Source organism: Passer domesticus, chromosome 5 (assembly GCF_036417665.1).
Source record: "Passer domesticus isolate bPasDom1 chromosome 5, bPasDom1.hap1, whole genome shotgun sequence".
Taxonomy (NCBI): Eukaryota; Metazoa; Chordata; class Aves; order Passeriformes; family Passeridae; genus Passer; species Passer domesticus.
Genome location: NC_087478.1, coordinates 33877116 through 33890719, shown reverse-complemented (window position 1 = coordinate 33890719; position 13604 = coordinate 33877116). Strand labels below are relative to the sequence as shown.

The following is a 13604-nucleotide window of genomic DNA, read 5'->3' as shown; positions in this document are numbered from 1 at the left end:
CTGAAGTCTCTGTTCTTGCTTAGAGTAGTTAATGCACACACACTCTTGTACCCCTACAAACAGGCTTGGCCCAGCACAATTTGGTCAGCTTCCACCATGGCTTCAGACCACTTGGGAACCAGTCCAGAGGGCACAGGCAATCCCCAGCTGATGTGGAGCAAGGTGCACCACCTGATGGGAAGGCAAACCCAGCATCACTTGATTCCTCAGGGGGAGTTTCTGTAAGACCTGGTACAGATGCCAGAGCTTTGCCTCCTCCTCTTCCCCTTCCTCCCCACCCTCCACTTGGCTTTTAGAACTTGTGAAGTTAGAAATATATTGAGATTTTGCTTGATTGTGCATAGTTACAAAAAATACATGTTTTTCTCTGGATAATATAGAATATACTTAGTCAGCACCATCAAGATGACCTGTAGATTTGTAATAGTTCACATGCAACAAATTACACAGTATTATGATCCCTTTCTTTTAGTCTAAAGAGATTCAATAAAATCTCTTTTAATTTCCCAGGTGATTGAAAACTTCTCTTTTGCTTGTATTTTTCCGAAATAAACCAACTAGTAAACTGAAGAATCATATTAAAAGGACAAAGTACTGTAAAACCCCCCAAAACAATTGAATAGAAGGAAGTGCTCGTCACTGACTTTTTCCCCCGTGAAGGCACATTTCCTTCCTAGCCTTCGCTTCACTTATCTGAGGTGGGTTTTTTTAAGAGAAGCATGGGGAGTTGCTAGAGGGAAAATGGATTCTTTATTTCACGTCCTGGTTTCTACCTGTCTTGCCTTGACATTCTCAGGTAAGTGTCTCTCTCCACTTCCCCTCTGCTGAATTGCTCTTTCTGCCACTGAGCAGAGCCCTCCGGCACAGCTGGTGACTTACAAAATCCGAGTCACCTCTTCTCTGGGCTTCATACCAGAGGAATGAGGGGCAGGGCCAACACAGCCCATTCTGTTTAGATTCCTTTCCAAAGGAAAATAAACTGCCTTCTTCTATGCTGGAGATACATCTTCTTTTTTTAAGAAGATCTCCTGATAGACAATCCAGGAGCTGAGTTTTTGGGACAAATGCTTCAGAGAGGAGATTCCTATCTTTTATCCATACTTTATTAAACTTCAGAGACAAGAACTCTCTGTAATGCTTAGTTAGAAAATTCCCAGGTCTGTAAAAACCGGGGAATGACAACATAAATTGAGGGAAATAAATACCCATTTGGTTTAGCACTTTGTGACTAATGGGGCTGGAAATGTTTGAGTAACTGAGATTAAAAACAAAGAACAACCTAAACACAATATGGCAGGGAGGCTGCATCTGAAATATCCAGTTCTGTGTTCTGTAACGAGTATGCATTTTGCATTGGTAGCTTTGTGGGGTTTTGATTAATGCACTGTAATTTTCTTCATTTGAGTAGCTGGTGTTGATCTTTAAGTGTGGTGACACAGAGGGCTAATCTTACATGAATTGGAATGGTCACAAAGCTAACAGCTAGAGACTTTGGAATAAATCCAGTAAAACAGACGTGCTTCCTATCAGTAAAGAACCTCCATTCCTGTAACACAGGCATTGAAAGACACATCAGTTTGTGAATATTCTCCTATATGTTTCCCTGAGAAACATTATGAATTTTATTAAAACAACTTTTAGGTCATAAATTATATTTTTAAAAGTCTGTGTTGTAAAAGTGAAACAAAGACTGAGAACTTATGTAGATCTCTGCTTTCCAGCAGGGGAAATGAGGAACTGGTGTTTGAATTTAATAGTTCTTGGATTTCTTTTATATCCAGTTTAATTTTTTCTTATTTTTGTATATAATGAAGTTCAAGATAACCTTGCCACAATAGCTTGGGGTTTTGCATTTTCATTATTTATATTACCAGCACATGCATCACGTGGGTGTGGTGTTTGGAGGGTTTTTTTAAAATAGGTTCAACTTATGGGAAGTTTCATGAAAAGTTCAACACACAGAAAATGGGAAGAGAGATTAGTTTGCTGGTGTATTTTAAATCATAGGGAATTTGCTTTTCGTCAAGTAAATGTGTAATCAATCATATTTTTCTGGGATTTTCCTTTTCCAGAAGGGTTTCTCATTATCCATGTCCAGAAACAGCAGTGTCTTTCAGAAAAGAGAGGAGTCATTATGGAAAAGTGCAATATGACCGACCTGAACCAGAAGTGGCAGTGGATGGCAGATGACAGGCTCCTCCATGTGAAGTCTGCCCAGTGCCTGAGCATCTCTACACGCTCTGCTCTGTCATCTCGCAGCATCACCGTCGACTGTCCCCAGGCAGTCAGGTGGAATTGCCACGAGGATGGGCTCCTGAAGGTGGCCAACAGCTCCCTTTTCCTCACAAAACAAGGTCAGAAGGTAATGGCCAAGCGGAGTAAAAAGTACCTTCATACATGGATGCAGCTAAAAGCCAGCGAGACGGGAAAACCTGTTTATGTTAATCTGTGCTCAAAGCAAGGTGAGTTATTCCTTCAAGAAAATATCCTGGGAGTTTTGGTAACAAAAATGTCTCTGTTATGCTAACTCAAATGTGAAAAAGTATGATATTTTATTCATACAGAAGAATGTTTTTCACAGTTGAAAAGCATTTTGAGAACTATTAAAGAATAGCTGAGTACTGTCTTTCTCACAACTGGTGGAGTTTTTAATCCACTTTATATTTTCAGGAGGTCTATCCTTTTGTCTACTCCCAATCTTTGGATCAATGTGCTTATATGTAACTTCAGCTCACTATTATTGTGTCATTTCCTTTTTCCATTTCTAAACTATGGGTACTGACTCCTAGTACTTTTCAAAAATGTGGATGAAAAGAAGTTCTCCTCCCCATTCATTTTATCATACAAATACAGATTCAATCTGTCAAGAGCAAGAAAACATCTGAAAATCAAACACATGCACAATTATTTCTCTGATTAACCTAAATGCATGATTAGAACAGTCATGGCTTACATATTTGCGTGTTTACTCAGTGTAATTTTGCTCTTAGATGCCATACACATGAGAACACTCAAAATCCTGAGAATAATGAACTGAATAAAAAGTCTCAGAAATTCTTGGAACAGTAGCTTGAAATGCAAAGGTCTGTGCACATACCTACAGACATGTAGCAGTATATCTGTGTAGTTGTGGGTTTCCATATCCATGACAAAATGACAGGTACAGTGGTTTGAATACTGCTTGATAATGCTTTCTTCAGTGTCCCATTGTCAATCCTTCCTGGCAATCCTGTTAATATTGTTCTTGTGCACTATTAAGCAATTCTTCATAGTAAATAAGAACAACCTACAGACATCTTTTTACTGTTTTACTGTTAATTCTTGTCCTTACAGGGTTAAAAAAAGAAAGTTTTATGACTCAAAACTGTTGCATATGTCCAAGTTTTCAGAATGTTTAAACCAAATCCTCATTCTTTCTATACTCCTAGTTATTGTAAGGCAGGGTACCATTTTTTCAGCAAATTTGCACTTGCAGAACTCTCCTCATAGGACCAGGACTACTCACCTGAGTGGAGGTATGAAAGGATATCTTGCAGAATCAGGAAATGGAAGAGTGGCCATGATGCCATCCCAGCCCTCCCATATATGTTAGAGGTTAAAAAGGCAAAATCATTTGAAGTCCTGTGGGGTGCACATGGCTCGCATATTCAAAGACATTATGAACAGTTCAGATGAGGTGCACAGGTAGTGCTATTTCCTTTTGATAGCTGGATAGAGTGTGACCTAACAAAGTTAAAGTAACCATACACACTTTTCTTAATCATCCTCAGAGGAGAAGCAATTTAAGACCAATAAGCACTAAGACAATTGTAATGGGATATTACAGCACCTTCTCATTTGTTTACTGTGTTCAGTTTTTAAATGAATTTACGTCAATTTTCCTGAAATTTTCTCTATAGACAGGCCTGTAAATCCTTTCTAAGAGTGTTACTTACCTTATTTTTGACAGCTCTGGGAAGCTCTGCTGAAAAACCAACAAGATATTATATTCTCAATACCTAACTAAGAATTTAGGAATATAAGGAGTTCAAAAAGTGGAAGTAGTGTTAAGAAATTAATTTTCCAAATAGTAGTAAGTACTATGAGAACAATATCTAATGCCCCCTATTCTGATCATGGCATCCATATGCATGTCAAAATTTTCAATGCTAAATGCGTAAAATTAGTCTTCCAAGAACATCTATCTGCTTTCAGTACAAGCACAAGTGGATCAGCCTAAAATAACATATTTGGTCTATATTTAGCTAAGGTAGTAAAAATTGAGCAAAATCTTTGGAGCTGAAATGGCTGTAAGTTTTTCTACTCCTGACTAAGACACTAACACATTTTGCTATAATTTACCCTCTATTTTCACAGTACTCATAAAAAGAGTTCTATTTTGGCATAGGACTAGCTCACTGAATTGCATCCCAAACATCACCCCAGATAGATTATGAGCTCCAAACCCAATAACTGCAACTACCTTTTATTCTGGACCTTACTCAAATATCAAACATTATTTTTTGAGCCTGGGGAAAGTCTGAGCTTGGATTTGGTTTTCAAATCAGCCATCTGAGATGTGTTTGGATTTACACGTTTTGTAACAGTCCTGACCTAAATCACTGTTTGTGGAAAACAGGATCAATTTGGGAATGTAACCCATCTCTGCTCATTCAGAGGTAATTCCAAATCTAGCAGCAAACAGTCCTTCTCACACAAACTCATGTTTGAATCTGCCTTCAGCTGAAACAGCTAACATGAAGAATGGTCATAAGGTATCAGTATCCCTTGAGAAAATGAGACTTAATTTCCCACTAAATTCATGAGGACATTCTGGGCAGAGAGAAAAAAAATTTCCATAATGGCAAACATTTATTAATGGTAAACAAATTAGTGCTGACAGACTAACGCTAATGTCACTCCTGAGCTGCATAAGCAATTCTTACAAGCTTCTTTTGTTCTGGGTAGGTTAATTTCAATAAAATATCCAATTAAGAACCAATTCAATGCTATGTGGCATGTTGAATATTACCAGCAAACCTCAAAACCACTGCTACCCAAAAATTATTTACTAAGTAGGGAATTACTTCAAATGAGGAGACACAAGGCCAAGCTGTATGCTGCAGTTATGCACTGAGCTCTAGAGACAGTCGCACAGGCTATAGAGCAGTCTGGATACAGAAGGTGACACTAACTGTTCTGTAATATGATGCTCTTCACTGCATTTCTCTTCTATCATATCATACATGGTAGGGACAACCCTAGAGCTGTGGATATTAAGACACTAAAAAAAGAGTAGCTGATTTTGTGGAGAGTTTACTTACAGTTATGTGCCAAGCACTGAAAAACCATAGTGGGATCTACAAAGATATAAAAGATGTTGACAAGGAATTCAAAAACAACTAGAACATCTTTCTATCTCTTGTTTGTTTCCAGCCTGAAATAGACAAAATACCAGATACCAGGTTTGAGCTGAAGTCTGATGTGCCACCTGATATTCACGCTGTTCCTTTTCCCTTTTCTAGCCTTGGTTCTTGTCTGGCATAATTTCTTTCACATAAGTTTCTCTCTTCCCCTTATCCCCCTTTCAGTTTAGCTGCTTCATAATCAGAACTTCAGCTAATTAAGTTCATATCCCACTGCTGATGCTTCAGTGGCTGAGATGGAGTGCAGAAGAGACCAGAGCAGTGCACACTCCAAGCATGTTCTGAACCACTGGAGCAGCAGTAGGAACCGCAGAACATGGGAAGGGAAGACACATATATCTTCTTGGGACTCTTGGGAAGATGGGAAAGCACCAAAGAAAGGTGGCAGAAGCACAGAAAAAGCAGAAACTCTTACCTCTTTTTGAAGTAATGTAAATTAAATATCTTTAGGCTTCAAGCTTTCCACACCTTTAGTGTTTGTAGATACTGCAATAATCCATATTTAAGTTCACTATCAGTTGCAAGTTTTTGTGTGCGTAACTTTTACAAATTTGTTCAGGATAAATTAGAATAGCGATAACCAATATTTTCATTCCACCTTTAAGCTGACCTAAAACATTTTTCCTAAAATGCATTCACTGAAATTCATTTTAATCTCTCCAAGTTATTTTATAGGGTAAGTATAAGAGTTTGATAACATCTATGTGAACCTATGAAATATCAAAAATCACTTGAATTTTATTTCTTGGGCCAAAGAAAGACATGGCTGACCACTTCTCCTGAGTTCCACCTGGATAAGGAGAGGCATCAATGTCAGATCCTTGGACATAATTACAAGACTTTGTACAAAATCCAATAGCATACTGATAGAAGCTCAAAGATAAATGTAGGTTTAGATTTTATAAAAAGAAAGAGAGAAATCTGCAGTGTAGCCTATGTCCTTGGGTTTTGTAAATTTTCAAGCCTCAATGAGTCACAGCACAAAGAATATAGAACAAAACCAGCTCAACTACTTTCATAGGGGAAAAAAATGGAACAGGCAAAGCTTCCCAGAGCAATCAGGCATGTCCTGCTTTATGATTTCATCTTCTGTTAGTGCTAACAACTTTACTGGTATTTTTCATTATTACATTCTCTCCCTTTATTTTGTGTGGACCTTCATGTAGAAGCTGGAGTGGATTTGAACTTCCAGGTGTCTAAATGTAGGTGTCTGAAGGAAGGGATTATTTCACTTATCTCAACAAGGTGCTTTTTGTCATTTGAGAATGCTCCACAATGTTCCACCTGATCTCTGACTGCCAGCCCAGAAAGACACAGGTCTCCCATAAGTGTTATGAGAGCGTGGGCAGATGCCTCACATGCCCTAGGGCAGTTCAGATTCCACTAGGTTTAGGCAACTGAACCAAGACCTAGGTGTCTTTGTAATTCCTGAGTATCTGAGCTCTCTTCAGTAGAGGTGTAATCCATGGAGTTAGTGGAATCTAGATGCCCCTTCCAGTGACCACTTCACTTCAGTGTGAGCTGGAACTACCCATAGTGTCAGAAATAGGGCTGGTACAGCAATGTTATCATCATAGTTACATGGATGTTCTGCTACCACTGATGCTGAAAGAACCTTTCAGTTGCTACTTCAGCATTTCAAAAACAAGCAAATAAAAGAGTAGCTCAGGATTAGACTGGAGTTTGGAGACATTCAACCTCTCTGACATAAGATACAAATGATACTAACTTCTACAACATTCAAATAAAGGGAGAAAAAATTTTCAAGCAGCACAGATTTTGCAGGTTTTAAAAGTCACATTGAATGGGAAAGAAAGGACATGCAGAGGATTTTGGTTTTCTTTCATACTCTGACATACAACAGAAATCTGAATTATGCTTCTTTTATTTACAAGTAGTTAGACAGGTAAAAAGATAATTCATTTTGTCCTGCACATAAGGAGATCTTAAAGCAGCCCCTTCTTGTTTCAAGTCTTGCAGAGAGTTAGATGCAGTTTTATTAAGTATTTTGTACCTTATACACTAAATATCTGATTCAATTATGTTTCACTAGCAGTTCAGCCTTAGTTTTCTGAAACTGTGCTCTAATAGAGTAGGCATATAAGTACAATGTGAACTATTTCAGAAAGCTGCGCTCTGCCAGCTCAGCTGAAGCTGAAAGCACCACTGTAGAGTTCTCAGCTCTTGACAACTAACCAGCACTTTTGCTATTCATACATGAAAACGTATGGAAGTCCCTTCCTCGTCAGCAGCCTGCTGCTGTGCAGATGGATGTGGTTTGCAGTACACTCTGTGGATGAAATGTGCACTTAGAACATCATCATTTCTCCTGGGTGTGCTGCTGATTATTACAATATTATGTTCACACACTGTATATCATGCAGCCACTAGTGATCAACATCAGTGTCTGTGCTGCTGTCCTATTCCAAGAACAGTTTTATGACCAATTTCCAAAGAGGCTGCTGGAACAATGCTAAACACATCTGAAAAATACCACTGTTGAGATTTCTGTGTACTTCACAAATGTCCAAAGAAGAGGTGAGGTTTTTTTCTGGTTAAAAAATTTGGAACTCAAGTTGTGTAGAAATCTGCTACATGGGCCTTATAATATTCAGTTTTCTTTTTTTAAGTGCCTGCTACTGAAGAAGGGCTATGAGGTTCCTTATGCTAGGATCACAACAGTGGCTTTACTTAGAATATAAACATGGATTCTGACTTTCTTAAAGTGGGTAACAGATATGAACCCCATTAGTCAGTCCACTGTAGGATATATGGAAAATGCTGGTACATATGTCTAGTTCTGTAGTTCCAGTATGGCATAGTTATCTATGTACACAAGTCACTTCTATCCACAGGTTACAGGTAACAGACTGTAAGCTGTATTTTCTGGGAAAGATCCTTTAGCTGGAAACCCAGAGCAGCCCAAAGCTTAACATGAAAGGCTGGGTCATGCAGTGACCAAATGTTTGTTCATCCTCTGTGGGATGGTGGAACTTCTCTGAGGACCAAGTGTTTTGCTTCCAGGACTGTTGAGCTCTCACCTCAGCTCCTGCACTAAGAATGCCAGTTATTCCCTGGCTGCTGAGTCCCATAAATGTCACTGGCAGCACCAGCTTCCTTTTTATTGAGGAGCAACTTTCCTAAAACACAATTGCACTGGAATACAAACACCTTCCTGCTGGAATCACTGCTATTTTTCTGTAAATTATGCAAAGATTTTTTTTTTTTTGTGTGTGTGTTTTCACATTGGGTGTGTAAATACATATTTAGAAACCCAGTTGTGTGGCCTTTTTCCTAAGAGATTGCTGACTGCAGATACACCCTTTTTTGCCGTCTATCATTAAGTTCTACTTCCTGCTGAAGTAGGAGAGAGATATCTCAGATATCTGAAAGGCAAAGAGCTCTTTCCAAGTCCTCAGGGCTAAGATTTCTAGTTGCCTACTGTAGACTTTCAGAGACCCACAACAAATAGGATATCTCCAGGAACAATGACTGTCATGGAATCTGGACTAAGTCTGGGTTTGTTGCAGCACCTGGTGACAACTTGAGCACAAGGTTCCTGTCCTTGTGGCGGGAACCATGAAGGTATGTGACATGGGACCACAGCACACTCTGCACTTCAGACTCTCTACGGGGGGTTATGCAAAGGCAGCAGCATGAAGATGATCCTGCAGAGTTGGACAAGACCTGAGGTTTCGATGAAACCCTTTGCAAAAGTGTGAGAGAAGAATTAGACCTGTAGTATTTTTTTCATTACCTTGATTTGGAAAAATATTTAATCAACTTTTTTTTAAATTTAATGGAGACTTGGAATATTTTTTTTTATTTCCAGAGAAGCACAATTACATAAAAGGAAGGAAAATATCTACTCTGGATACCAACCCATTTCAGTAAACCACTACTTTTTAAAAAATTCCAGAACCATGTACCAGATGAACCCATTGTGCTGTCAAGCACAGCAAACACTTGCATGGAAATATCCCCTACTAGTGTGTACAATCTCACTTTTCTGTGCAGAGTGCTGCAAATTTCTTTACATAAACATGTTAACATATATATTTACACATATACAAAAGAACTGATAGTGTTGATTTTGTGGATGCTCACCCACTGCACCTTTGGGTAAGTGATAATCACACATTGCTCAGCTAAGACATCATAATTACACACCAAGTAATTGCATTTGAAAGCTTCTGCTGTAATTAAACCCAGTCACTACTTTGTTTTTAAAGGATTTGTGAGCTAAAATTGTTATAAATGGCAATCAGCCCAGTGGCTCAGCAGCAAAACAAGGTTCTGTCATGCTGGAGACCCCAGTTCAAGGACAGACAAAGTGTCTTGGGCATCGGGCCAATACACACTAGCTGTGTTACAGCAATGGCTGGGCAGCTTTTTGTGAGAAGGGGCCAGTGAGTAATTCCAATAGTTTAGCTGAAATGTGATGCTACCAGATGTAGGGGCCACCACAGCTTGAACCCTGCCCTCACTGCCACAAAGAAAGGATATTAAATACATACCAATGGGGAGGAAGAGCCATGAAAATGTGGAGGAAAAATGTGTAGTAAAATCTTTCCTGAGCTCTAATTGCAACTTTGGCTTTCTCTGAAGGATACGTGACTAAAAAAGCGAACCCACTGCCATATTTACAGGTACTTCAGTTAAGTGACAGATCATTAGCTGAGCCTTGGGAAGGCAGCAGTCAGGGACTAGCATGGGGCCAGCACAGGACTGATTTTAGAAAGCAAAAGAAATGTTCATGTGGGCACAAGGAACTTGAACACATACATTGAGAAAAAAAAACTATCTTGAAAAAATCAACTTGAAAAATTATACTGAACAAAGCCATGTTTTAAACTTACGCCAACAAAAGGCAGATGTGAATCCTTCCCATGCATTTAGATGTGAATCCAGCCCATGCACTTAGAAAGGAGGGAGAGGGCTGACAATATAAAGCTGGTACTGTGTGCCATTTGATAGATACAAGCAAGTGGAAAAGTTGCAAATGAAAAAAATTGCATTATTAATGACAAAGTACAACCTTTCTCTTCCCTTCAGAATCACTGACAGACTATATTTAAGATGAACAGCAGGAATGTTCAGGAACACTTTTATTTTTTTCTGGTTGTGTTTTGCAGGCTTTGGTATTGATGCAGAACCACATTTGCACTGAAAACAAAAAAACCTATAGAACTGGCAGGTGCACTTAAACTACTTGGAAGTTGTATCAGCCACATTTACTGAATCTAATGAATTGTTTATAAAAATGTTGAGGCGATGTTAATAATTTTCCTTTGTTTGTTTTAGATCTCCAAGATGCAGACACTTCTGTGTGGAGTACTAGAACTACACCCTCCTCTTCAAATGCTGTTACTTCTAGGCCTGAAAATGTGTTGAAGAGCAGCACAGAGATGTTCATCAGAAATGTGACTGAACACTTCAGTAAAAATCCCATTGAAAACCTCTACTTTGACTTGAAATCTGCAGTAACAGAGAAAGCCTGGATTCCAACAACCACTCTTCAATACTCTAGCACTACAGAAGAGGTAAGACAGAAGAATTGCTGATTTTTATAAAGCCTGCTCCACTCTGTGGAGCCTGATAGCTATTACAAGTGGACTTAAAAAAGCAACAAACCAAAATCTGAAAAAAACTAGCTAAAGGACTAAGCTTTGCTCTTTTTTTGGTGGGATGCTTTGTTTTGATGTTCATGCTGACAGTGTCCTTTGCTAGAAGCATAGCTGCAGAAAAAATCTGCCTCTTCTATACAGACTAATATTGGTATACATGTTGCATTGGGAGAAGTACAAGGGAAATTATCAGGATATGTGAGAAGCAATGGAAAGCTCCTGGATGTGGCAGGACCCACAGAAGCCTGGTATCTGCTCTGTGACTCAGGCTCTGGTATTGTTTGTTGCATAATGTGAGGGTCTAGCTCTAATTACATGCTAAGAGTTACAGTATGCAATGTCCTTGTTTACAGATAATTACGTGCATTGTTTACAAATCAGAGCAAGAGAAATCCAAATGCTTTAACTGGCCTCAAAAGGAACCCTGGCCTTGGCCATGGTCAGCTTATCTACTGGCTGACAGGCAGAGTGGAAACACACAGACACTCCTTGGTCTCTGCTCTGTCCAGCCACAAACCGCCCTGGCAGAGAAGGTGAATGGCACTGCCACCCCCAGCTGTAGAAGGAGCACATGGCAGACCATTTGCTCCAAACCAGTTTCCAGTCTTCCTTTTCTGCAAGATTCAGTTCAGTAATCTGAGAGCAAATCTGGAATCACCACTGGCAAAATATGTACAGGCAGTTAGAACTAAAGCATGCAGGACATTATTGGTCCCTGTATCACTATTATCACGTAGTGGTTTAGAACTGAAAATCCCTAAATTCCCTGTGGCTTATCTTCCAGGGGACCACACTGCACACAATGTATTGGGGCAGGCAAACACACTTCGGTTACTACTGTGTGTTGAAGTGGATAAGACTAAGAAATGTGTTTTATGTTTGGGAAGGCTGTGGATAGAGTGTCAGGTTCCACAGACTTGATGGTTTATGGACCCCAACACCGCTGTTCTGATGCTGATGAGGGGAAGGAATGAGCGAAGGATGGGCACACTGCACCCCATTCCACAGCTGATGCAGTTCTTTCTAAATGTCATCTTTCTGGCTCAGTGCATGCAGGCTGAGCTTGTTTCTTCATGCCCTCTGTTCATTTGCATACCTCCTGCACAGAATACTTGTCCCTTCTAAATGGAAATGTCCTATAAAAACAGGTATTACCCAAATTGCCTCCAACACTACTACTACATAATCCTGCCACCAAAGCGAGAGAAATGGCACCATTTTAACAGAAACTACTACCTCTTGTGTTTCTACCCCACTTCACCTCCTGAATCACATCATCTGCACTGAACAAGCTGCTTAGGTCAAAACCTTCAAACCAAAATTCTGATGATAAGCTTTCTAAGCATATCTACGGAAAAAAAAATCAGAGGTAGCTTTCTCTTGTAGCCTCCAACTGTCTCTGGACATTTGAATCTAGACATACCAATTTAGACACACAAACTTAAAATCTTTGGCCTCCTCGTCCATTTCCCAGTCTTTAGAATGGAGTTAAAACATTTTTTGTCAAACTTCAGGGGTGTTTAAAGGATTAACTGGATTTAACATAATACTTTGAAAACACATAGACTAAGTGCTGAGTATTGTTGTGAGGAAGACAATACCTTCTATGAACTGCATTTGCCTAGGCTGGGGCCTCTTGTTTGCAGAAGTAAAGCCATGTTGTTACTTGGCTGTGCACATACCCATTTTGGGGGGGACAATAGTGACATTTCAATTGAACAAAATGTTTGGTTTAGAGCTGCCTTGGATTTCAAGTAAAACTGCAGCTTGCACTTTGAATCCATGACAAAAGCTATGCAAAGCCCATTTCCTCTTGATTAGAGAGACAGAGAGGTTGGTGTTAAAAAAAAAAAAAAAAGTCAGGAAACCTTGGGAAAGTGTCTGAAAGGGACTTTGGAGCCTGCTATTAGAGACACGTCCGGCAACTCCCAAAACTCACTTCCAGTTCTTTTTTCAGTTTAATTAGTTTCTTGGCTTGCCACACAGGTCAGTAAGTGTTAAAGGCTGTGTGACTGCTGATTTACTAAAAGCCCATATATTCACTACTAGTCTAGAAATAATTACTTGCATTATGTTGACTATTCTATATAAATATATTGCCACTAGTGAATGATGGACCCCTCATGTTTTATTCCAGTGACATTATTCCAGACATCTGTGTCAGACCTTACCCGTGTAGCAACTTCTGCTGGATAACAGAAGGAGTAAAAACCTGTAATAAACCAGCTTTCCAGCTTTCCAACTTTCCAACTAATACAGAAAAGTAAACATTTTATGATAGCAAGAATAAGAGTAATAAAGTAGGATCTTCTGAATTATGAGCACTCCTGAGAAGCAGTAATAAAATTTTCCCTCACAAATTATCTTATGCTAGCTAGAAGAGACAAAAGGTATTTATTTCCAAAGTCTTTAAGTTTTACTTGTGATAGGTTCCATTTTTTTCCTGAATTTTATGTTTGCAGTGTTGATTATGCTTCTTTTTCCTTTTACTTATTACATCTACTTAAACAACTCACATCTAAATATCCAAATTATATCTTCCCTGGAAGTTCAGGTCATGGATGTTTTCAAG

General features: G+C 39.1%; 1 protein-coding gene across 2 annotated transcripts in view; it reads left to right on the top strand.

Annotated features, from left to right (window-relative positions):
* The first annotated feature begins 704 nt into the window (after positions 1-704).
* The window catches only part of PTPRB (protein tyrosine phosphatase receptor type B), a 62087-nt gene continuing 49187 nt past the window's right edge, over positions 705-13604 (top strand). For both annotated transcript variants that reach the window (XM_064419498.1, XM_064419497.1), the window contains exons 1-3: positions 705-796; positions 2073-2462; positions 10710-10948. In XM_064419498.1, coding sequence (XP_064275568.1) covers positions 742-796; positions 2073-2462; positions 10710-10948 — 684 coding nt within the window. In that variant the 5' untranslated portion in view covers positions 705-741. The remainder of the gene's footprint in view (positions 797-2072; positions 2463-10709; positions 10949-13604) is intronic.